Source organism: Somniosus microcephalus, chromosome 5, assembly GCF_052327205.1.
Source record: "Somniosus microcephalus isolate GS21.2 chromosome 5, FLI_Smic_1.0, whole genome shotgun sequence".
NCBI lineage: Eukaryota > Metazoa > Chordata > Chondrichthyes > Squaliformes > Somniosidae > Somniosus > Somniosus microcephalus.
The window spans coordinates 127,593,157-127,619,626 of NC_140991.1; the positions used below are offsets into that span (position 1 = coordinate 127,593,157).

General features: G+C 43.2%; 1 protein-coding gene across 1 annotated transcript; it reads right to left on the reverse strand.

Annotated features, from left to right (window-relative positions):
- Positions 1–24,972, reverse strand: LOC147117310 (syntaxin-17-like). The gene is made up of 5 exons (XM_085988193.1): positions 24,719–24,972; positions 5,024–5,148; positions 4,622–4,672; positions 876–962; positions 1–523 (listed from the first exon to the last, which is right to left on the reverse strand). Exons 1-5 carry the CDS (start codon positions 24,930–24,932, stop codon positions 266–268), a joined length of 735 nt encoding a protein of 244 aa, XP_085844319.1. The 5' UTR covers positions 24,933–24,972; the 3' UTR covers positions 1–265.
- Positions 24,973–26,470: the final 1,498 nt, after the last annotated feature.

Consider the following 26,470-nt stretch of genomic DNA (forward strand, 5'->3'; position numbering starts at 1 on the left):
TGAGTTTTTAAATAGTAAATATTTTAATAAAGCACTTAAAAATATACAAAAATCAACATTTAATCATTGTACATTCTTTAAACATCACTGTTACAACTGTATTCAGTAGAGCTGATCATCTATTAGTGTGATTTTTTTTTTTCCATTTTCAATGACTAAGATTGTCTGTTGGGAGATGAATCTTGCTGACAGCTTGCAAGTTGTATATAAAATATTTTTTATCCTTTTCCCCAGCCTTAGTATTTCTTCTGAAAGGGCCAATGTCTTAGTTGTTCAGCTGGATTTTTTTTACAGCTCGAGTCTTTAGCTCTGGGCAGCTGGAAGAAAGTGCAAGTTCCTGGTCTATCTTCTGCTGCCGTTTCTTCAGTAACATCCTCCCACCTGTGAAGCCCAGTATCCCTCCACTGACTACAGCTGCAACTCCTGCCACTTTGAAGCCTGCCAGGAGACCAATAGGCCCTCCCATCACACCACCAATGAGAGCACCTGCCACAGGCAACATTGCAAGTTTATATTTAGCGGCCTGAAAAATCAATGAAAAACAGGTTTAACAAAGACACAAACTAGATTGTCAGTTACTGTGTGATTTCTTGCTGTCTTAAGAGCTGGTACCAATCCATCAGTGTAAAGTCTTTCTTTAGTGCAGCTGTTCTATGGATGATTACTATGTACAGAGCAGTGCTAGTTGGTTTCACTGCACGAGACCATCACAATACAGATTGATTTTTTTTGACAAGCCGTGTGTCACTTCTCCCTTATTTTCTTAATTGCTGGTTCCCTCAACATTAGAGAGCCCAGATCAATCAGTTGGGTTAATTCAGAGTATTGCTGGCAGGCAGAGTGCCATTGATTACTCAGCAGGCAAAGATCCCTACCTTGGCCAGGTTCTTGGTTCCCTCTTCAACATTCTCAGCAGCAGTACTGACATGGTCTTCAATGCTGTCAATCTTCTCCTGTTGGGTCTAGATGCAAAGGAATTATGTGCTAGCTTTCCAGCTGGGAAGCAGCAGTCAACCAATACACAATTATAATTCCTATAATCAAGAGTTTGCAGCAGCTTTCATCTGCTAGTCAAAGCATCTACAATTTCTTAACAGTACCTCCTCTACCACCTTCCCTGGTAGACTGTTCAGATAGTTTGCCAAGTGTTTAAATATTTATCGACACTAAATATGTCTTTAAATGATTATAGATTGGTGCTCTTTTAACCCATTCAGGGCCAGCAGTTCTAATTTACAATGATTTTTTGGTTAAGAATCCTTTATTAAAGATCCTGAAGTGTTCATTTCTTTTTTAATAATTGTGTAATATCCGCTCTGCTTCCACGATCTAACTTGCTTGAGGTAAAAACCTGATACGGGGGGAAGATATAAGGGTCACACGTTAATGATCTTGGCTGTGCCCTCCTGCGGAGGCAGGAAGGTCGAGGTCCAGGCCCCCTGCAGCACTTACAAACTGAAGGACCGTGGAGGGCAGGAAGAAAACTGTCAACCACTTGAGAAGTAAATTTCAATACTTAAATCATCACACATTCTGCAAAATTAGTTCAAAAACACATTTTTGGCATAGCCTGGCCCTAGCATTATAAATACATGCATCTGGTCTTTCAAACTTATCACCACACCCTGTCAACAGTGACATATCTCAAGTGCGCAACCATAGATAATTGGCAGAGGTTCATGCCACCATAGTCATTCTCTTTAGATTTGTTTCACATATACCAATGCAGCATAATTCTAATCCTTTGAAATAAAATGGAAAGGCGGTACAGGGATTTTTTAGTTATAAATAATGAATGCCCTTCCCTTAAAGGGGAAGTATATTCCTAAATGGTGTAAAAATAGCTACTGGTGTCTGTCATTCCTTGTTACCCTGTTTCGACTTAACTGCTGGTTTCAAGAACCCAGGCAGCAAATGTTCTGTGACAAACTCAAATGTTGCCTCGAGCTAAGCCAAAATAAGTTAATGAGTTGTGGGCAGATAGATATTTTCTTTTATTAAAATTTAAGCTTATGGGGCCACTTTCCTGATGGCTTTGTGCATGAGTTTACTGTACTATATCTGACAGAGCAGAAGGTGGTCTCTGATTCAATGCTCAATTAGCTGATCTAGTCAACAACTGAAGGGCTAGCTTTTAATGAAACAAGATTCCTATTATCTAATGACCTGCTGGGAAGTATGCATGGTTGGCTGGGAAGAGAGTCAGGCTCCGCTATGATGCCCCCCAGAGTCAAATAACATGCTACTATTCTGCTTGAAGAATGTTCACATAGGAGAGGTACCAAAGGGCTACTGCCACCTATTAAATCAATGAGTCTGTTTAGGAGAAAATGGGTGGGGGGGGGATATTAAAGAGGTGATATAGTAACCCTTTCCATGTCTAATGTACTTTTGAGATTCTTTGAGGGGGAGGTTCTTGCACTATTTTGTTACAAGAGGGTGAGATGGTTGAACAAGTTGCTCAGCAGTGTCCAAGTGACTAATTTTCCTTCCCAAATGCCCTTGCTGAGATCACATGTGATGTGGACTTTGAAAAAATATTTATCAATGTGCTGCACCACTGCCAGTTTCAGACTGGCATTAACACATCACTTACCCCCTCAATTGGTGCATGGTTTTGGGAAACCAGGTAATACAGAGAAAACAAATTTTCCTGAGACAACATACCTTTGACCACCTATTAGTATTATCTTTGGGCAGAGAAAAAGAGTATTTTCTAGCCGATTTGTATTAGAAAATGCACAGAACTGAATGTTTTAAGAGTTAAATTATATACTGCTCTGGTTAAATTTTACATGCTTCTTTTTGGATCCATGTCAACACCTTTAAACATACATTAAAGTCTACAAAATATAGCATTTGTGATGCTGTCTGATCTTGATACAAGTCTAAAGGCTACGATGATTCTGGCTCATTTCTCAGTACACCGGTCTCAGCACTGCTGTACAAATGTAAAGACTGCATTTGAAAAGGCAATCTACAGAATGTTTGTAGAACCAACTTCTTGATAAACAATCTCTAATGCATTCTTACTATTTATGTATCTTAGCATCAGTATTCCTAAAATTCCTGCACAAAAAGATTTTTCCAATTAATCACTACAACCACAGTGTTGCTATAGTAACTCTATTAGGCACTTAAAATTCTCATTAGTCAAAACAGGGACCAATAGTTTTTGTGCCGTGTACCATTGCCTTTTTCTTGCAACTATATAACTTTAATACCCATTGGCCACGAAATTTGCCTCCTTTGCACCTGCCGTTAGCGCCCCCGGGGCACAAAGGGCTTATCTCCCAGGCGGGAGAAGCGCCTCCCAAGAAATTTGGCGGGGTGCTACTGAGGCGCTAGTCGATAGTGCTGCGCCGCCAGCGATGACATCATTGCCATGTGCATCACCCCTTACCGCCCCACAGCAGAAATTCGGCTGCGCCCCACAAGGCTGCCGTGGGCAATGTCAACGGCAGCCTCGCGGGCCACGAGCCGGACCGACCTCTGCTCGCGGGGCGCTAATTAAAGGGAGGTGCGGCCGTGACCCGTGCTGCCATTTAATTTTTTTGGGCCGACCTCCAGGTCAGCCCTCCGTGGCAGCCCTTGGTGTGGAAGTGGAGCACACGAGATAGCGCTCCGCTTCCTCGCCGGGGTGCTACTTCTGTGCCGGGTGCTAAATCTCTGGCAATAATTTGGTTACCGCCCCCAAACGGGGCGTAACCGAATTTTGCCCCCATTGTTTTATTCTGCAGTAATGGGCCACTGATGTATGTGTCCATGTAAAACAGTTTTCTTCTATAAAGTAACACTTCACAAATTAATTTGCTTTTTTGCATGGTCACATTTTGCACCCTTCAAAATCTTCACAAACTAAATATAGCTCAGCACTATTGTGGACTTCAAATGCTGCATCTCTACTTCAAAGGAGAAGGATCTCTGTTTACATAAATTTACTAGGTGTATATTTAATAAAGCTGTAAATGTGATATAACGGAGTAACTATCCCAACAGTTCCTACATTTTGGACTGTTAAAACATTGCAAAATATGGATAATTAAAAATGGGCTACAATAAATCAGCATTAAAGGTTCCAACTTAGGCTGGTAAAATTCATAAGAGGAACTGCTTATACAGATAATAATTACCATTTTGGGGGAGGGGAAGATGGTGTAACAAGGAAATTAAAAGCAGAAGAGGTAGAGCTACCATTAGGCAAGCAGTGGAAGAAAACATAGAAGGAAGAGGGGAGATTACAACACAAGTGTGTTTGTGAGTAGTGATCAAACAGTTATGCCTGAAGAGCAGTGGTGGTTGTACAGCTCACAAATGCTGACACTGGGTCCTGTTATAATGAACTCCACGGATGTGTGGTCATGTTTAATTTGGCACTGGGGATATTCCATACTGACATTACAAGTTACAACTGGTAAATCTAATTTCTCCAGAACCAAATGTTCATCTATGGTACTGCTTGTGTGTCAAAATAGAATATCCTTTTTAGTTCCTACCAATTAAATTCTGCTGTATTTAACCATAAATTACTATTACAGGCCCAAACTTATGGGAGCCATGAACTAAAGATATAGCTTTTCCTTCATTCCAGTAAACAAGTAATTGGAAGATAAATACTTACATGAAGCAGCTGAGAAAATTCATTTACCAAGTTACTAAGATCAATTAAATTCTGAAAAATAAATATGTAAATTAACATTACAAACTACTCATAGAGGCCCCTGAGAAAATCAGTTAGATACAAATGTCCAAAAGTGCCTGCAGTAACCCTCACTATTAGCCGACATAATTTATACAGATATAATGGAAATTAAACACTCTTAGCATTTACTTTATCAGAGCACACACACTCCATATAAGCTATATATACTTTTGAAGTACTTAAGAATTAGAGACTAAACATAGATATACCAAAAAGAGAATACACAAAACAATACTGATCTGTGTTACAAAAAGTAAGTAATATTCCACTAGTTACAATTTCCCATTGTTATTGTCTTAAAGTTAAGAGATTATGACTTGCCTCTTCCAGCTTCTCCCATGATTCAGCTGCATCTTGGTCTTGTGGAATCTGTGGCAGTGGCATGTTCAGCTGAACCAGATGTTGGGACAACGGCGAGCCAGAGTCTTGGGAACTCATAAATGTTCCTACAGCAATAAAAGCTACTCAGAGCCAGGACTGTACAATCTCTAGTCACACAAATTCAGTCTGAAAATCTTAGCTGTTTAAATATCATCATCTGCCTCATTTGCAGGCAATTCCTATTTCAAAAAGGTCCCTTTTCCTGGAACTTTTATATTGACATTTTTATTTTAGCATCAGATCACGTTGCTTTCTTAGAATTCTGTAAATTATTTCATCCAAATAAATTTACTTTAAAGGATTTTAATTTCACTGCAGTAAAAAGATCCCTGGGTACCTCTTGGCTGATTGGTAATTTATAAAACTGGCACTCTGTCAAATAAAAAGAAAGTTGTTATAAATCTTTAAAGAGGGGGGAGGCAGCAGGTATGAGGAAATTTAGAAATCTAAAGAGAAAAGTCAACGCAATAGAGCAGCGTAGTGAATTGGGTAAAGCTAAACAGTGTGTGACAGGAAGGGACAGAGAGTTTAACAGTAATAGTGCATCAGCGAATAAGGTGAAAGCAGGAAATAATGGTAAAAAGTCAAAACTAAAGGCTCTTTACCTAAATGCACGAAGCATTCGTAACAAGATAGATAAATAAGTGGCACAAATAAATATGAATGGGTATGATCTAATAGCCATTACAGAGACATGGTTGCAAGGCAATCAGGGTTGGGAACTAAATATTCCAGGGTACTTGACGTTTCGAAAAGACAGGAACAAGAGTGGGGGTAGCCCTGATAATTAAGGATGACATAAGGACAGTAGAAAGAAAGGATCTTGGCTTGGAAGATCAGGAAGTAGAATCAGAATGGGTGGAGATAGAAATAACAAGGGGCAGAAAACAGTGGTGGGAGTAGTTTATAGGCTCCCTAGCAGTAGCTATACCGTTGGACAGAGTATTAATCAAGAAATAATAGGAGCTTGTAACAAAGGTAATGCAATAATCGTGCAGGGTTTTAATCTTCATATAGAAATGTTCAAATCAAATTGGCGAGAGTAGTCTGGAGGATGAGTTCATGGAATGCATTCAAGACAGTTTCCTAGAACAATACGTCATAGAACCAACCAGGCAACAGGCTATTTTAGAGCTTATTTTGTGTAATGAGACAGGGTTAATTAGTAATCTTATAGTAAAGGATCTTCATGGGAAGAGTGATCATAATATGATAGAATTTCATGTTGAGTTTGATAGTGTCATTCTTAAGTCCGAAATGACAGTCTTAAACAAAGCCATAGGTATGAGGGGCGAGTTGGCTAAGGTAATTAGGTTAAAGGTATGACGGTCGATAAGCAGTGCCAAACATTTAAAGAAATATTCCAAAATTCTCAACGAATATACATTCCATTGAGAAATAAAAATTCCACGGGAAAAGTGATCCATCCGTGGCTAACTAAAGAGGTTAAGGATAGTCTGAAACAAAAACAGAAAATGCTGGAAATACTCAGCAGGTCAGGCAGCATCTGAGATGAGAGAAACAGAGTTAATGTTTCAGGCCGGTGACCTTTCGTCAGTTCTGATGAAAAGTCAATGACCTGAAATGTTAACTCTTGTTTCTCTCTCCACGGATGCTGCCTGACCTACTGAGTATTTTCAGCATTTTCAGTTTTTGTTTATGATTTCCAGCATCCGCAATATTTTGCTTTTAAGTTAAGGATATTATTAGATTAAAAGAAGAGGCTTATAATGTTGCAAAGAGTAGTAGTAAGCCTGAGGATTGGGAGAGCTTTAGAAACCAGCAAAGGATGACCAAAAAATTGATAAAAAGGGAGAAAATAGAATGAGAGTAAACAAGCAAGAAATGTAAAAACAGATTGTAAGAGCCTTGAATCTGTGTCCTCTGGTTCTCGACCCTTCCGCCAATGAGAACAGATACTCTCTATCTACTCTGTCTAGACCCCTCATGATTTTGAATACCTCTATCAAATCTCCTCTCAACCTTCTCTGCTCTAAGGAGAACAACCCCAGCTTCTTCAGTTTATCCATGTAACTGAAGTCCCTCATCCCTGGAACCATTCTTGTAAATCTTTTCTGCACCCTTTCTAAGGCCTTCACATCCTTCCTAAAGTGCAGTGCCCAGAATTGGACACAATACTCCAGCTGAGGCCAAACCAGTGTTTTATAAAGGTTCCTCATAACTTCCTTGCTTTTGTACTCTATGCCTTTATTTATGAATCCCAGGATCCCGTATGCTTTTTTAACTGCTTTCTCAACCTGCCCTGCCACCTTCAACGATTTGTGCACATATACCCCCAGATCTCTCTGTTCATGCACCCCCCTTTAGGATTGTTCCCTTTAGTTTATATTGCATCTCCTCGTTCTCCCTACCAAAATGTATCACTTCGCAATTTTCTGCGTTAAATTTCATCTACCATGTGTCCGCCCATTCCACCAGCCTGTCTATGTCCTCTTGAAGTCTATCACTATCCTCCTCACTGTTCACTATACTTCCAAGTTTTGTGTCATCTGCAAATTTTGAAATTGTGCCCTGTACTCCCAAGTCTGTCATTAATATATAGCAAGAAAAGCAGTGGTCCTAGTACCGACCCTCCTCCAGTCTGATAAACAACCATTCACCACTACTCTCTGTTTCCTGTCACTTAGCCAATTTTGTATCCATGCTGCCACTGTCCCTTTTATTCCAGGGACTTCAACTTTGCTGGCAAGCCTATTAAATGCCTTTTGGAAATCCATGTACACCACATCAACCGCATTGCCCTCATCAACCCTCTCTGTTACCTCATCAAAAAACTCAATCAAGTTAGTTAAACACGATTTGCCTTTAACAAATCCATGCTGGCTTTCCTTAATTAATCCACACTTGTCCAAGTGACTTAATTTTGTCCCGGATTATCATTTTTAAAAGCTTCCCCACTGCCGAGGTTAAACTAACTGGCCTGCAGTTGCTGGGTTTATCCTTACGCCCTTTTTTGAACAAGGGTGTAACATTTGCAATTCTCCAGTCTTCTGGCACTACCCTCGTTTCCAAGGAGGATTGGAAGATTATGGCCAGTACCTCCGCATTTTCCTAGGATGCATCCCATCCGGTCCTGCTGACTTATCAACTTTAAGTACAGACAACCTTTCTAGTACCTCCTCTTTATCAATTTTTATCCCATCCCGTATCTCAGCTACCTCCTCTTTCGCTTTGACTTTGGCAGCATCTTCTTCCTTGGTGAAGACAGATGCAAAGTATTCATTTAGTATCTCAGCCGTGCTCTCGGCCTTCATGAGTAGGTCTCCATTTTAGTCCCTAATCGGAACCACCCCTCCTCTTACTACCCGTTACTATTTATATACCTATAGAAGACTTTTGGATTCCCTTTTAGGTTAGCTGCCAATCTATTCTCATACTCTCTCTTTGCCCCTCTTATTTCCTTTTTCACTTCCCCTCTTGTTGTATCCGTGTGTTAATGAAGACACGGAATGCAGGAGTTGGTTTACAGGTGTTTACTGGACAAAGTCTGGAGGTGAACTAACAGATACAAGACAATATACAGGCTTATATAGCCCGAGTGGCCATTACTGGCATTACAGTACACAGGGGGCTCTTAAAGGCACATACACCACAATTCCTCCCCTTTTAGACAACCAGTACATAATATTTTAAGTAATCATTAATTAACATGTTACAAGAACAATAATCTACACATTGCTGCAGTTAATCAATAAGTCAGTCTCTCTGGAGGCTTCCTGACTCGGTCCGGATAACGCCTCGGTGGCGTAGTAGTTTCTGGTGGTGTAGTAGGTTCTTTTGGCAAGGCTGATTCGGCTTGAATGCCAGTGTCGGGTTCATCTGGTTCCAGTATCACCGGATCGGAGGTAGATACTATGGGTATCTCTACTTCATCATTAGGCGTATAGAGTTGTGGTGTAGGTTGTCCCTTTTCGGATGACTCTATGATCTGGTCAGCATGGCGCCTTATTATGCTTTCTCCAATGTCCACGGTATACATCAGCGGTCCTAGTCGTGTGCAAATAGTTCCAGGCTGCCATTTCTCGGTACGGTAGTCCCGGGCCAAAACTTGTTGACCTATCTGGAAGGTTCTAGTTGGCCTTTCATTCATGCCTTGAAATTGCCGGTTCTCCACGTCCCTTCTGATGTTTGGCTTGATCAAATCCAGCCGGCATCTTAGGCTTCTATTGAAGAACATCATGGCGGGAGTTTGGTTTGTAACCACATGTGTTGCATTCCTGTATGCAAACAAGAAGTTATCTACCTTATGCTGAAGTTTTATGTCTTCATTACCCATGGCCTTTATGGCCTTCTTGAAGGTCTGGACAAACCTTTCAGCCAATCCATTGGTGGCGGGATGGTATGGGGCGGACGTGTAGTGCTTAACCCCATTGTTTTTTAAGAACTTCCTGAATTCTTCGGACACAAATTGCGGTCCATTATCAGAACAGATCTGTTCAGGCAGCCCATTCCTGGCAAATATGGTCCTTAATACTGTGATGGTTTTTTCCGTGGTGGTGGAGGACATCTTTATTACCTCCGGCCACTTGGAGTGTGCATCAACCGCGATTAAGAACATTGAGTCCATAAATGGACCAGCAAAGTCGATGTGTACCCTTTGCCATGGAGACGAGGGCCACTCCCATGGATGTAGAGGGGCTTGTGGTGGGGCGTTTTGGACCTTCTGACATCCTAGGCAGCTCTTGGTCATTTCTTCGATGTCTCCATTGATACCTGGCCACCACACAAACGCTCTGGCTAGGTTCTTCATTTTCACTCCACCCAGATGCCCCTCGTGAAGCTCCTTTAGCACTTTATCCTGGAGTTTGGGTGGAATCACCACTCTGGATCCATACATCAAGGTTCCTCGGCACACTGACAGCTGTTCTCTTCTTTGCGAGAATGCTGGCAACAGTGGTTTGCCATGTGCTGGCCATCCCTTCAGCGTTAAATCGTAGACTCGTGAGAGAGTCGGGTCATTTCTCGTTTCCTTTTCAATGGCAGAATTTGTTACTGGTAGACATTCCACTATGGTTGAGTGGAACATCTCCACTGGGTCTACTGTAGGTGCCTCTTCTACCGTTGGCAATGGGAGGCGCGATAAACCGTCAGCATTCCCATGCTGTTTTGATCCTTTGTATTCTATGTCATATTGGTGTGCCCCTAGGAAAAGGGACCACCTCTGTAGCCTTTGCGCTGTCATAATGGGAACACCCTTTTTAGGGTTGAATATGGAGACGAGGGGTTGATGGTCAGTCAACAAGGTAAATTTTTGTCCGTGTAGGTAATGGTTGAATTTCTTCACTCCCCATACCAGGCTGAGTGCTTCCCTGTCGATCTGGGCATAGTTACGCTCAGCTGAGTTCAATGAGCGTGACGCAAAAGCTATCGGCCGTTCTGAGCCATCAGGGAATCTATGTGATAATACCGCTCCTACGCCGTAAGGGGATGCATCGCACGCCAGTCTGATTGGCAGTGATGGGTTGTAATGAGCCAAAACTTCCTTGGACGTGATCAAGCCTTTACATTTATGGAAGGCACGTTTACAGTCCTCGCTCCATTCCCAAATTACTCCCATTTGTAGCAGTTCGTTAAGAGGGTGCAGAACAGTTGACACGTTCGGTAAAAATTTATGGTAGTAATTTATCAATCCCAGGAACGACCTTAAATGTGAGACATTTTCAGGTGCTGGTGCTTTTATGACCGCTTCAATTTTCTCAGGGGACTTATGCAACCCTTCTTCATTAATTATGTGGCCACAATATGATATTTGTTTCTGGAAAAATTCGCACTTGGGGCGGTTTGCTCGTAGGCCCCGTTCTCTCAGCCTAGTGAGCACCTTCTCCAAATTGGCAAGGTGTTCGTTGTCGTTTTCTCCTGTTACAAGGATGTCGTCTAGGTAGCATTGAGTCCCAGGAATCCCTTGCAGGACTTGTTCCATAGCTCTTTGCCAGATAGCTGGAGCTGATGCTATTCTGAAAACCAGTCGATTGTACTGGTACAGGCCTTTGTGTGTGTTTATTGTGAGATACTTTTTAGAGGCCTCCTCAACCTCCATCTGTAGATATGCCTGGGCCAAGTCAATTTTTGTGAAACGTTTCCCTCCGGATAGTGAGGCGAAAATATCTTCTATCCTCGGAAGAGGATACTGTACCGTGTGAAGGACTGGGTTTACAGTCACCTTGATGTCCCCACAGATGCGAATTTTTCTCTGTTCTTCAGATTTATCATTATTTAACGTTTTCTTCATGACCGGGACAATGGGTGTTGCCCACTCGCTCCAATCTATCTTGGATAACACGCCTGTCTTTTCCAAATTCTCCAGCTCTGCCTCGACTGCTGGACGAATTGCGTATGGCACCGGCCTTGCCTTAAAAAACTTGGGAATTGCCGCATCTTCCACCTTTATTGAGGCGGTGACGCCTTTCAAGGTTCCTAGTTCCTGTTGGAACACTTCTTTGGCGTTGGCCAAGATGTCTTTTAATCGTTCAGGTATGATGTCATCATCATTTTTTTTCTTACTGGTCACCGTCAGTGCCTGAATGGAGTGCCAGTCCAAACGTATCTTCCTGATCCATTCACGTCCCAACAGCGGTGGACCACCATCTTGCAGAACGTATAAATACAACTTCTGTATTTCCTTGCCATTGTATACAACAGGCACCTTTATTTTCCCTTTGGGGTATACTTTGTAAGATTCGAAATTTTCAGCAAGAATCACGCAAGAAAATAGGGTTAATAAGACAGTTTTATTGACCAAAAGAAGCTTGTACAGAAAAAACCTTGATAAAAGGGCATACAAAATGGCCGCCGGACCTCGTGATCAGTTTCTGGGACCATTTCATTTCTGTTACTGCAAGCCAGACAGGCTTGTGGATTGAGGACAGTAAGCCCGCAAAAGTCAGTATCGGGAAAACGAAACTCAGGGAACTGAGCATACATATTAATTGGATTCTAAGTACAGGACAGTCTTGGGTTACAGGATGAGGCCCATCAAGAAATGGGCGGACAATTGAATGAACACTTAAACCCATTTACTGTACAAAGGAAAACCGTTTGACAGCCATCAAGGGCAATCTCCAGACCGATCAATATACGAACCGAGTTATGGTGACAAAGTAAAAGACATTATCGGCCCAGGAAGGCCAGTTAAGCTATCACCGGCTCCCGTTACAAGACAAAGCGCCCCTGCAGAGATTTCTGCCCGCCAAAAATATTACAAAGACAGGACTATGATTTGGCGGGAGAAAAGACTGTCCCAAAAGGGTATAACTATGGATTTGAAAAGTCCATCAGTAGGAGGACGATTACGACTATGATTACGCTTCGCTTCACCTCGACCGCTACGATTCACAATTCATTTCTTCAGTACGGTTCGTAACTTCGGTGCGGAACGGAAGACGACGAGGGTGGCCCGGTTACTTTTGTCGGGAGATCATCGACGACCCAGGCCGAAGGAGAAGACACCCTCGGGAAAACGACGATCCAGGCCGGAGAAAAGGACACTCCGGGCCTAGCACTCCAGTGCCTCAACATCCCATTCGACCAGGAACTTCCCATGTGCAGTTCTACAACATCACATCGGTGACAGAGTCTTCCATGGGCATCCAGTTCTTAAAGTCACATCGGTAACGGATTCATCCATGACGAGCGCTCATCAAGACTGTATCTGCTGCTCCATCGCGTAAGAAAAACAAACTGCGCCAGAAGTTTCCAAATCCACGTGACGACGGAAAGCTGTGCCAAAAGGCTGCGAACCCCTTTTTGCGAATCTGAAAGTGGTGAGCATGATCCCAAGTTCCTCAAGTCGAAACTTAGTTTAGGTCTAGGGGAGGGGGTTAAGGGTAATCGTAATGTGTTCCCCCTTTTACGATGTGCCGTGTGTTCCCCATTTCCATAGAGTTAAGTTTATAGATATGTGCATGATTGTAGTTATTTTAATCTGTGCTTATGACATGTATTTTACAATGCTGCAAACTGTTTTATAATAAAAGCCTCCATTTCGTGCTATTCAACCTGGTCTATTGAGTTTCTCTCTGCACTACAGTTCCCTGCACCTAAGTCCAAGGTCTAGAACCGTAGGGAAGAGTGGGTCGAACCACTCAAGGGTAATTATTGCACGAAGCCTGGTAGGAGACCAGAACGAGCAAGAGAAACCCCCTACACTTTCTGCCCCGTATATGTTTTCAAGATAATGGATGTGTCTTTCAAAGGTATATGCGGAAATAGCCGCTCGTAATCCCGTCTACTTATGACGGTCAGAGCTGATCCTGTATCTAGCTCCATTTTAACTGGGGACCCCGCTATCGTGAGGGTAACCCAAATGGTCTGGTAATCTTCTTTGGCAATTACATTATGTAATTTGAGAGAGCTTAGTCTCTTGTTTCCGGAGTCGCTATCGCTCTTCTGGTCTTCGGAGCTACTGTCCGTCATCATTTGTACCTTTCTGTACTTTTCCTTATTGATTTTTTTTCTGTCAGTGGATTTTTTGTTTCCAGATCGGCATACACGTGTAATGTGTCCCAACTTTCCGCATTGCCTGCATGCTTTGTCCTTGAACCAGCAGTCCCTCTGGTCATGGGTGGATCTGCCGCAGCGATAACATCTCTCAAAACCCCGTGTCATTTCATGGGTGCCGAAGTCCTGTGGCTTTTGCTGTATCTCTGCAGCTCCTCTTGCTGCTGCTTCGTATGATACAGCTACACTGAAAGCCTTGTCCAGTGTGAAATCTTTCTCAGAAAGTAGCCTTTTTTGTGTTCCTTCACTTAGGAGACCGCAGACGAATTTGTCTCGTAGAGAATCTGCCAGTCCTGCCCCGAATTGGCAGTGTAGGGTATCAACAATCTCCTTAAAATTCTTGTCCATCGGTTTGGCTGGAGTGATTAAGTTTCGTAACAGCCTGTATGTCCTTGCGCCCATTAGATTTAGAAGTACCGATGCCTTTTTATCATCCTTTATTTCATTCGCTGTGCAATATTCTTCCACTCTTTCCACATATCACAGAATCACAGAAACCCCACAGTGCAGATAGAGGCCATTTCGGCCCATCGAGCCTGCACCGACACATATCCCACCCGATCCCCGTAACCCCTACACCAACACATATCCCACCCTATCCCCGTAACCCCACGTATTTAATCCCCCTAACACTAAGGGTCAATTTTATCATAGCCAATCAACCTAACCCGCACATCTTTGGACTGTGGGAGGAAACCGGAGCACCCGGAGGAAACCCACGCAAACACGGGGAGAATGTGCAAACTCCACACAGACAGTCGCCCGAGGCCGGATTCGAACCCGGGTCCCTGGCGCTGTGAGGCAACAGTGCTAACCACTATGCCACCGTGTGGCCCAATCCTCTACATCACTATCGAAAGTAGTAATGTTGCCAGTCTTAGGCATCCTAAAAAAAAATGGCGCCTCCCGCGCTTTCCTTTCTTCCTTGCTGAGAAAAAAAAATGGCGCCTCCCGCGCTTTCCCGCCGCTGTTGCTGCTGACAACGCTCTTCTCCGCGGTTTTTATTTATACAAATATTTTTAATAGTCGGAGACTTGTTCCCGCCGGACTCTCTGGGACTTTCCCCGCCCTCTGCGTGGTCCGAACGCCGACCTGCTTTGCAGAGCTGGCCGTCTCCCGAGTGCTCCACCCTTCGTATTTGTTTGCCTGCGCCTTCACTGCTTGGCCCCGCTGTAGAGCCAGCCGATCGAGCCCCAGCCCGCCGCCCAGGAAGGATTATTGCAGTACCTGCCACCAGCCTGGCTAGCTGGTGAAACTACAGTTTTTTTTCTTTTTTTCTTCTTCCTTCGTCTGAGGAATCGATCTCCTTGAGGTGCTGCCGAATTGCAGGTAAGTCCGTTTCCAATTCGTCGCCACTGTTGTATCCGTGTGTTAATGAAGACACGGAATGCAGGAATTGGTTTACAGGTGTTTACTGGACAAAGTCTGGAGGTGAACTAACAGATACAAGACAATATACAGGCTTATATAGCCCGAGTGGCCATTACCGGCATTATAGTACACAGGGGGCTCTTAAAGGCACATATACCACACCTCTGAACTTTCTATATTCAGCCTGGCTCTCACTTGTATTCTCAACCTGACATCTGTCATACACCCCCTTTTTCTGCTTCATCTTACTCGCTATCTCTTTCATCATCCAGGGAGCTCTGGCTTTGGTTGCCCTACCTTTCCCCCTCGTGGGAAAGTACCTCAACTGTACCTGAACCATCTCCTCTTTAAAGGTAGCCCATTGTTCAATTACAGTTTTGCCTGCCAATTTTTGATTCCAATTTACCCAGGCCAGATCGATTCTCAACCAAATGAAATTGGGCTTTCCTCCAATTAATTATTTTTACTCTAAACTGCTTCCTGTCCTTTTCCATAGCTAATCTAAACCTTACGATACTGTGATCACTGTTCCCTAAATGTTCCCCTACTGCCACTTGCTCTACTTGACCTACCCCATTCCCCAGAACCAGATCCAGCAATGCCTCCTTCCTCGTTGGGCCGGAAACGTACTGATCAAGAAAGTTCTCCCGAACACACTTCAGAAATTCTTCCCCCTCTCTGCCCTTTACACTATTACTATCCCAGTCTATATTAGGATAATTGAACTCCCCCCATTATCACTACTCTATAGTTCTTGCACCTCTCTGTAATTTCCCTGCAAATTTGCTCCTCTATATCCTTCCCACCTCTATTGTTTCTCAACTCTAACCAAATAGATTCTATCCTTGACCCTTCCAGGACATCCTCTCGCTCCAGCACTGTAATATTCTGCTTAATCAATATTGCCACCCCACCTCCTTTCTTTCCTTCCCTATCTTTTCTGAACACCTTATATCCAGGAATATTTAATACCCAATGACATGAATCAACTAAGCGGCCTGCGGGTGGCGCTGTCCAATGAGAGTATAAATACTCGGGCACGGGCCCAGCTTGCGCAGGACATTTTTAACAGGAACTAGTGAAGGACACAACTAGACCTCCGTGTTGTAAAACAGTTGATTAAAGCTTTGTCTAACATTTAGACCAAGTGCCTAGTAGTTTTCTTACGTCACCCATTCCTGCCATTTTTTGAGCCAGGTCTCCGTTATCGCCACAACATCATATTCCCATGTGTCTATTTGCGCCTGCAGCTCACCAACCTTATTTACAACACTTTGTGCATTCACATACATGCATTGTAAATCTATCTTAGACCTCTCCGGAGTACTCTGCACAGTTTTGGTCTCCTTATCTGAGGAAGGATGTACTTGCCTTAGAGGCGGTGCAACAAAGGTTCACTACATTGATTCCTGGGATGAGAGCGTTGTCCTATGAGGAAATATTGGCCCAGAAATTCGGGTCTCCACGGGTGAGTACGCACGGGGTACTCACCCGTAGGCCCGATGGAAGCGCCGGTTTCCTGCATGCACTGCGCATGCGCGGGAAACCGGCACTTCCGTTCCTCTGAACGAAGAGGTTTAGAGGTCGAACGCGTGCAAGGGGGAGGCTGCACGTACGCAACAAACTTACGTTTTTTTTTACAGGTTTTTCCGTGAGGGTAAGCCTGCAGAAGTTAGAAATGTAAAAAGCAGGCGTAAGGCCTGCTTTTTACAAGGTAAGTGGTGAATTAATGAAAATTAAAACATTTTTTCCACAGGTTTATTATTTTTAAATACTTTAAAGGTAAGTTTATTTTTAGCCCCGTTAGAATATAAAATTATTTTTTTCAAAAATTTAAATTATTGTTTAAAATAGTTATTTCATGTAATTTATAGTTCATTTAAAAAATGTGATTTAAAAAAAAAATTATTTGAAGATTTAGTGCTATTTTGGGGCCGTAGTATTTATAAGTCTTGACAGCTCTTCCTGTCAGACTTATGAATGGAGCATTCCCTGCTCCGATTGGCTGCCCATGGCCCATGTGATCCCAGGGGACGCATCGAACTAACTGCGCCCCTGGAATACGCAAACACTGCGCGCCGGCAGCTGGACCAGGCCCCGGATCGGAATTCCACGGGGCCCTACAGCTCAACGGCCGGCGCGCGAGGTAATTGCAGATCGGGGGCTTACACCCGCGGGAAGCCCCCGACCCGAATTTCTGGGCCATTAAGTAGATTGGGCCTATACTCTCTAGAGTTTAGAAGAATAAAAGGTGATCTCATTGAAACATATAAGATTCTGAGGGGATTGATAGGATAGATGCTGAGAGATTGTTTCCCCTGGCTGGAGAGTCTAAAACTAGAAGGCATAGTCTCAGGATAAGGCGTCGACCATTTAAGATTGAGATAAGGAGGAATTTCTTTACTCAGAGGGTTGTGAATCTTTGGAATTCTCTGCCCCAAAGGGCTGTGGATGCTGAGTTGTTGAGTATATTCAAGGCTGAGATAGATAGATTTTTGGACTCGAGGGGAATCAAGGGATATGGGGATCGGGCGGGAAAGTGGAGTTGAGGTTGAAGATCAGCCATGATCTTTTTGAATGGCGGAGTAGGCTCGAAGGGCCGTATGGTCTACTCCTGCTCCTAATTCTTATGTTCTTATCCAGCTCTACCTCTTCCAATACCCAATGATCACACCTGTGCTATTAGATTTCCTGTCTGACATCAAGTCCTGAATGAGTTTATATTTTCTCCAACCATCTCCACTCCCTTGCCACCAACAACTTCCCTCCCTCCTCGGCCACTCATGCAGACTGAACCAGACCATGTGAATCTTTGACACCTTGTTGGAACCAGAACTGAACTTCAAACCTAACATCCTATCCACCACCAAGACTCTTACCATTACTTCCACATGACCCGCCTCCACCTCTACCTCAGCCCCACTGTCACTGAAACCCATTTCCACACTTAGCTCACCTGAACTCTATTTCTCCAATGTCCTCTTGCTGATGTACTATCCTCCTCAAACTTATCCAAAACGCACCCATATCCTGTCCCACTCACCCATCACCCCCATGCTCGGTCCCTGTCTGCTGCTGCATTAAATTTAAAACCCTCATCCTCAAATCCCTCCACAGCCTTGCCCCGCCCTATCTCTGCAACCTTCTTCAGGCTTATATTCCCTTCCATACACTTAGGTCCTTAAATTCTGTTGTTTTGTGTATCCTGCTCTGCGTTTAACCCATCATTGGTGGCAGTGCCTTCAGTCTGAAATTCCTTTCCTAAACCCCTCCAACTTGATATTTCTTACTCCACCTTTAAAAACGTCCTCAAAACCCATCTACCCATAATTCTGACTAAGCTTTCAACTACCTCTCCTAACTCTCCCTCCATGACTTGACCTCTATTCCTGTCAGATTTTCTACATTAATGACACTATAAGAGAATGCGGAGTCAGGGGACAAGTAGCAGAATGGATTGCTGGCTGGCTTCAGGACAGAAAGCAGAGAGTAGGAGTTTCACAGTGGCAAAATATCTTCTTCCTACCAAAATATAATACCTCACATTTATCTGTGTTGAACTACATTTGCCAATTTTATGCCCAGTCTGCAAGTTTATTGATGTCGTCTTGTAATTTGTTGCAGTCCTCCTCAGTATTGACTATCCCCCCCCGCCAATTTAGAGTCATAGGGGGAAAAATTCGGTATCGCCCCATTTGGGGCGCCGTTGTTGGCCGTGCGCAAAGTTCAGCGCCTGGCGCTAATTATCGCCTCCGACAGCAAACTTGGCTTTTATCGCCCCTGGAGGTGATTGGAGCGCTAAATCAGGCGCTTCACATCTGTCTTAAGGCGGCCGAGGAGTGAGGCGCTACCTCAGAGGGCTGGCGAAGCAAGGAAGGGCAAATCAAAATAAACCTGCAAAGTGCTGCTCAGTACTCAAAACTCCTTCACACAGCGTTGAATCTCTCCAGAAGTCTCTCTCTCTCTCTCTGACTGCGTGGTGCAAAAATGTCACCGACAAAAAAAGGCAGGAAGCGGTCGCCTTTAAATAGCACTCCCCTAGTCCCTTTCCGACAGCATAACGCTCCCAACCTGTCGTTGCTAGCGGCAGGCGGTAAGGCAGAGGGCGCCACTCAATATCCGGTCCGGGGCGCTAACGGAGCGCTGCGCACTCGAATGACGCCACAATCTGCCGGCGCAGGAGATCATGGTGAAAGTGTCTAGCGCTGTCGCAAAATGTCCAGTTAATTTCGCGAGCGGCACAAACATCACCGCGCCCAGCCTCTAGTTGCTTTGTGTCCCAATTGGCGCCCTCTTAAGGCGCAAGCAACTGAGTTTTTCCCCCATAGAGTTATACAGCACAGAAAGAGGCCCTTCGGCCCATCGTGTCTGCGCCGGCTATCAAGCGCTGTCTATTCTAATCCCATTTTCCAGCACTTGGCCCGTAGCCTTGTATGCTATGGCGTTTCAAGTGCTCATCTAAATGCTTCTTGAATGTTGTGAGGGTTCCTGCCTCTACCAACCTTTCAGGCAGTGAGTTCCAGATTCCAACCACCCTCTGGGTGAAAAAGTTTTTCCTCAAATCCTCTCTAAACCTCCTGCCCCTTACCTTGAAACTATGCCCCCTGGTTATTGACCCCGCCGCTAAGAGGAAAAGTTCCTTTCTAGCTACCCTATCTATGCCCCATATAATTTTGTACACCTCAATCAGGTCCCCCCTCAGCCTTCTCTGCTCTAAGGAAAACAACCCCAGCCTGTCCAGTCTCTCTTCATAGCTGAAGTGCTCCAGTTCAGGTAACATCCTGGTGAATCTCCTCTGCACCCTCTCCAATGCAATCACATCCTTCCTATAGTGTGGTGACCAGAACTGCACACAGTATTCCAGCTGTGGCCTAACTAGCGTTTTGTACAGCTCCATCATAACCTCCCTGCTCTTATATTCTATGCCTCGGCTAATAGAAACATAAAAGATAGGAGCAGGAGTAGGCCATTCGGCCCCTCGAGCCTGTTCTGTCATTTAATGAGATCATGGCTGATCATCCAAATTCCGTACCCTGTCCCTGCTTTCTCCCCATATCCCTTGATCCCTTTAGCCTTAAGAAATATATCTAACTCCTTCTTGAATATATTTGGCATATATGAAGGCAAGTATCCCATATGCCTTTTAAACCACCTTATCTACCTGTCCTGCTGCTTTCAGGGATCTATGTACATGCACACCAAGGTCCCTCTGTCCTTCCTAGGGTCCTACCATTCATTGTGTATTCCCTTGCCTTGTTAGTCCTCCCAAAATGCATCACCTCACACTTTTCAGGGTTAAATTCCATTTGCCACTGTTCTGCCCATCTAACCAACCCATCTATATCATCCTGTAGCCTGAGGCTTCCCTCCTCACTATTTACCGCTCCACCAATTTCCGTGTCATCTGCAAACTTACTGATCATACCTCCTACATTCATATCTAAATCATTAATGTACACTACAAACAGCAAAGGACCCAGCACCGATTCCTGCGGTACACCACTGGGCACGAAAACAACCTTCGACCATCACCCTCTGCCTCCTGCCACTAAGCCAATTTTGGATCCAATGTGCCAAATTGCCCTGGATCCCATGGGTTCTTAGCTTCTTGACCAGTCTCCCATGCGGGACTTTGTCAAAAGCCTTACTGAAATCCATGTAGACTACATCAACTGCACTACCCTCACCAACACACCTAGTCACCCCCTCGAAAAATTCAATCAAATTGGTTAGACATGATCTCCCTCTGACAAAACCATGCTGACTATCCTTGATTAATCCTTGCCTTTCCAAGTGAAGACTAATTTTGTCCCTCAGAATTTTTTCCAATAATTTCCCTACCACTGATGTTAGGCTCACTGGCCTGTAATTCCCTGGTTTATCCCTTCTACCCTTCTTGAATAATGGTACTATGTTAGCTGTCCTCTAGCACCTCCCCTGTGGCCAGAGAGGTTCTGAAAATTTATGTCAGAGCCCCTGCAATCTCCTCCCTTGCCTCACACAGCAGCCTGGAATACATCTCGTCAGGGCCTGGGGATTTATCCACTTTTAAGCCTGCTAAAACCACTAGTACCTCCTCCCTCTCAATACTAATTTGTTCAAGTTTATCACAATCCCCCTGTGTGATTTCTATGCCTACATCATCCTTCTCCATAGTGAACACAGATGCAAAATATTCATTTAAAACCTCACCTACATCTTCTGGCTCTACACACAGATTGCCACTTTGGTCCCTAATGGGCCCTACTCTTTCCCTGGTTATCCTCTTGCCCTTAATATACTTATAAAACACCTTGGGATTTTCCTTTATTTTGCCTGCCAGTGTTTTTTCATGCCCCCTCTTCGCTCTCCTAATTTCTTTCTTAAGTACCCCGCTGCACTTCCACTGTTTTTAGTCCTTTGTATCTGCCAAAAGCCTCCCTTTTTTTCCTAATCCATTCTCGTATATCACTTGATATCCAGGGTTCCCTGGGTTTGTTGGTCCCACCCTTGACCTTTACGGGAACATGTTGATGTTGTACTCTCTCTATTTCCTTTCTGAAAGTCTCCCACTGCTCTGATGTGGATTTTCCTACAAGCAGCTGATCCCAGTCCACTTTGGCCAGATCCTGCCTTATCATATTAAAATCGGCCTTCCCCCAATTTAGAATCTTTATTTCCGGTCCATCTTTGTCCTTTTCCATGACTACCTTAAATCTCACCGAATTATGGTCACTGTCACCAAAATGCTCCCTACTGACACATCTACCACTTGCCCGGCTACATTCCCTAGAATTAGGTCCAGTACCGCCCCCTCTCTTGTAGGACTTTCTACATGCTGGCTCAAAAAGCCCTCCTGGATGCACTTTAAGAATTCCGCACCCTCTAAGCCTTTCATACTCTGACTATCCCAGTTAATATAGGGGAACTTGAAATCCCCTACTATTATTACCCTATTATTTCTACACTTCTCTGAGATTTGCCTACATACCTGTTCCTCTATCTGACTGTTTGGGGGCCTATAGTACACTTCCAGCAAAGTGCTTGCTCCCTTTTTGTTTTTAAGTTCTACCCATATGGCCTCATTAGAGAAACCTGCTAAGATATCATCCCTCCTTACAGCAGTAATTGACTCCTTGATTAATACTGTGACTTTGGTGTTGTCCGCAAACTTAGAAATTGTGTTTTTGATTCCAAGGTCTAAATCGTTAATATAAATTGTGAACAAAAGTGGTTCCAGTACTGATCCTTGTGGAACATCACTTTCCACCTTCTACCACTCTGAATAGCTACCCTTTACCCCTACTCTCTGCTTTCTGTCTTGAAGCCAACTATCCATTCTGCTACTTGTCCCCTGACTCTGCATTCCCTGACCTTATTCATTAGTTTATTATGTGGTACCTTATTGAAGGCCTTTTGAAAATCTAGATAAATTACATCTACTGCATTACCCTTGTCTACTCTCTCTGTTACCTCTTCAAAAAATTCAATTAGGTTGGTCAAGCAAGACTTTCCCTTTTGAAATCCATGCTGACTATTATTATATTTTTCATTTCTAGATGTTCTTCTATTTTTTCCTTTAGTAGGGATTCCATTATTTTTTCTTCCACCGATGTTAAGCTGACTGGCCTATCGTTCCCTGGACATGTTCTATCTCCCTTCTTAAATATAGGTATCACGTTAGCTATCCGCCAGTCTTCTGGCACTACACCTTTTCTAACGAATTACTAAATGTGTAGTAATGCCTCTGCTATTTCTTCCCTAGATTCTTTTAAAATGTGTGGATGTAATCCGTCCGGACCAGGGGTTTTATTCTCTTTGAGTTTCATTAGTTTATTTAGTATCCCTCCTCGTTTTATTTTAAATGCAGTTAACTCATTACTAATCTCATCATCCGATGTCATCTCCACCTGTTCTATCTCCCTGGTATCTCTCTATTGCTGCCTGTGCTATTATCCTATCCGTGCCTTTGTGGCCGTATTCCCATCCTGACCTTCCTTTTTTTATTTATGTGCCTGTAAAATATTTTACTATTTTGTTTTATGTTCCTTGATAATTTAATTTCATAGTTCCTCTTTGCCTTCCTAATTTGTTTTGACTTCTCTCCTAATCCCTTCATAGTCTCCCTTATCATGCTCTCTCCTGATGTCCATGTACTCAATGTATGCCTCTTTCCTTACCCTCAATTTTTCCCTTATGGCTTTACTCATCCACGATGTCTCATTAGTGTTTAGCTTGTTCTTGTTTATTAGCGGAATATATTTTTCCTGGACTCTGTTGAACACCATGTTAAATGTTTCCCATTGCTGTTCTACATCATTGTTTGCCAATACTTTTGTCCATTTTATTTTCCCAAGTTCTATTCTCAGCCCCTCAAAATCAGCTTTTCTCTAATCTATTACCCTGGTCTTTGTCATACCTATGTCCTTCTCAAATATTATCTTAAAGCGTATTATATTATGGTCACTATTGCCTAGATGTTCCCTTACTTTTACTTATCTGCTCTGGTTCATTCCCCATTACTAGATCCAATAGCAAATCCTCCCTAGTTGGGCTTTTTACATATAGGGTTAGAAAGGAGTCCTGTACAGATTGTAGGAACTCCATTCCCTTATCCCCTTATCTACCTCTTCTGTCCAATTAATATCTGGGTAGTTGAATTATTATTCTGTTTTTTACTCATTTCCCTAATTTGTCTGCATATTTCTTCCTCCGCCTCCCTTCCACTATTAAGTGGTCTGTAGACTACCCCTATTAGTGTGATTAATCCTTTATTATCTTTTATCTCTGTCCACACGGATTCTATTTCTGTCTTGCTGATAGCTGCGCCACTTTTTTCTACTGCCATTATGTTATCCCTAATAAGTACAGCTACTCCACCTCCCCTTCCCCCCCACCCTATCTATTCTAAATATGTTATACCCTGCAATGTTTAATTCCCAGTCCTGATTTTTCTGTAGCCATGTCTCAGTAATCCCTACTATGTCTGGATCCTCGCAACGCATGATTGCCTCCAACTCCCCTGTTTTATTACGGACACTGTGTGCATTGCTGTACAGACAGATTAACTCATTTTTAATAGCAGTTCCTCTCACTTTATTTTTAACCATCTTTTTAAACTCCTGTTATGTCAAACAGTAATATCAAATTGAAAATGCTGTGTGGCTCTTTATCCCCATGGCCCGATTTTGTATTAAGAATAACAGTGAGGCTATCAGTGCTCACCGTTATTATGGAGTAAATTGGACAGCAACTTCTGAAGTCCGCATATGCACAGTTAAATGCGGAAATCAGGAAGTTGCAGTCTGATTTACCCTACTCGTCCACAAACTTTGCTCTCTCTAACAGTATCTCGCCGAGAAATTCAGTATTCAAACACATGAAGGGCATGAAGTTGCGGTACTTGCTCACTAGATACCCACTAAACATGCCAGAAAAAGTTAGGGCTTGTCTATTCAAGTGTAATTGAATTTTTGACGGTGCGATAAGTCTTAATTACTACCAAACAATATCTCTGGCACTGAAATTTTAAGTTTACAAATGTGGAGTTCCATTCCTTCATATTTTAATTATTGTTGGAGATTTAACAAAAATTTAAAATTAAAATTTAAAAAATTATACTTTCTGTCTCTTTTGCCAAGTAGCAAGTGGAGTCCCTCACTGAAGCTGCACTGCTGTCAAATAAGAAGTAAACAATCAACAGTCAAAGCTAAAGGAGGTAAAACAGCCATTTTTTGTTTCTTTGCACTACTAAACTGAATAGATTACCTTCCATAGTTTGGGACCTCGCCAGAGATGAGTGCGGTCCCTGTGAATTGTCCATGTTACGATGGCCACTGGGCTGCTCTACAAGTTCTGAATGGAGTTTCAGGAACTCCAGCACTGCTGCAGCAGCCCGCTCCTTCACAGGGTTTATTATTTTCTCCAAAGCTCGAGAATCTTCATCTCTTATCCGAAGGCATAATGTTTCCATTTCCCTCATGTTTGCTTGTAGTTGCTGTAGAACAAAGCAAGGAAAAATCACAGTCTGTAGAACATCAGGTCTAGTAGTTATTTTATTTTTCAGTGAACATTTGTGCTCATAAAAGGTGAAGAATATGCTCTGCAGTACTTATCCAGTGTCATGATCAAACACACTCAGCTGAAGCGTATCACTGCCAGAGGCCGTGTAATCCTCTCTCACTCTGCCCAACAAATTGCCTTAACCTCCAACTCAGAAAAGCAACCCATAAAACTATGTGAATCATGAACTCTGGCCTCAAATAATTTGTTCTTAATTCCAGATACTTAAAATTGTTTAAATAATTCTGGCATGAATGGAATTCACAATTACAACGCACGTTGAATTCTCTGACAACCATCACAATATCCTGCAGCGTATTAAAAAAATCCTGAATACAATTTTAGATAAGTCTGATAAATCTGGTAAAGTCACAACCAGTTGGAATTTTCTGATGTAAGTATACACTTGTGTTTATCCATTAACATTTATTAGCTTGTTCCAAACCAGTTTCTTTTATTTAAATTACTATTAGCTTAGTCCAAGTCCACTAGCCCAAGATTACTGTAAAACTAGAACATAATACACTAGCCCGCCACACTTAACAATTAATCACAACAGAAAAGTGAGTCATTGGAGACTCAAGACCAAATGTAGTCTACAGGTGAAGCAGGGCAGGGGATAATTGGACCAGGATGTGCAGATATAATTCAGTCCCCATTTTAGAATCATACAATTGTTCTGATTATATTATATAATATTTAGAGTTTATATATTATTATTTATAGTTAAAAAGAAAAATGTATGGCGACTTGAGAAGTAAAGTTGGTTGGAGCATAGGAGTTTCTCTGCAGTACAGGCTGAGGCAACACAGCCCCACCACTGGCTGGAGGGTGTAATTGCAGAATGACAACTTTCCACATGCAGTTTTATTTTATTATAAACTAGCTGGAGTGCCCGGTGGTGCCGAGGGTTTTTTGAGGGCATGTTGTTATGAAAAGTAAAAATAATTTATATATATATATAAATGAGTTTGTCTGTCTGTCTGTCTGTGTGGGAAGGAGAGAGAGGGAAAGAGAGAGAGAGAGAGAGGGAAGAGGAGAGAGAGAGGGAAGGAGAGAGACAGAGAGGGAAGGAGAGAGACAGAGAGGGAAGGAGAGAGACAGAGAGGGAAGGAGAGAGAGAGAGAGGGAAGGAGAGAGAGACAGAGAGGGAAGGAGAGAGCGAGAGGAGAGAGAGAGAGAGGGAAGGAGGGAGAGAGAGAGAGAGAGAGGGAAGGAGAGAGAGAGAGGGAAGGAGAGAGAGAGGGAAGGAGAGAGAGGGAAGGAGAGAGAGAGAGGGAAGGAGACAGAGAGAGAGAGGGAAGGAGAGAGAGAGAGAGAGAGAGAGAGGGAAGGAGAGAGAGAGAGGGAAGGAGAGAGAGAGAGGTGGGAAGGAGAGAGAGAGAGAGGGAAGGAGGGAGACAGAGAGAGGGAAGGAGAGAGAGAGAGAGGGAAGGAGAGAGAGAGAGGGAAGGAGAG

Bases quoted from the DNA above. Each gene is read 5' to 3' on its own strand.
- LOC147117310 (XM_085988193.1), bottom strand. From the start codon at position 24,932: ATGAGGGAAATGGAAACATTATGCCTTCGGATAAGAGATGAAGATTCT. The intron at 5,149-24,718 runs GTAATCTATTCA...TTATTGCTGTAG, and splicing joins GAGGTCCCAAACTATGGAAG to GAACATTTATGAGTTCCCAA. The intron at 4,673-5,023 runs GCAAGTCATAAT...TTTATTTTTCAG, and splicing joins CATGGGAGAAGCTGGAAGAG to AATTTAATTGATCTTAGTAA.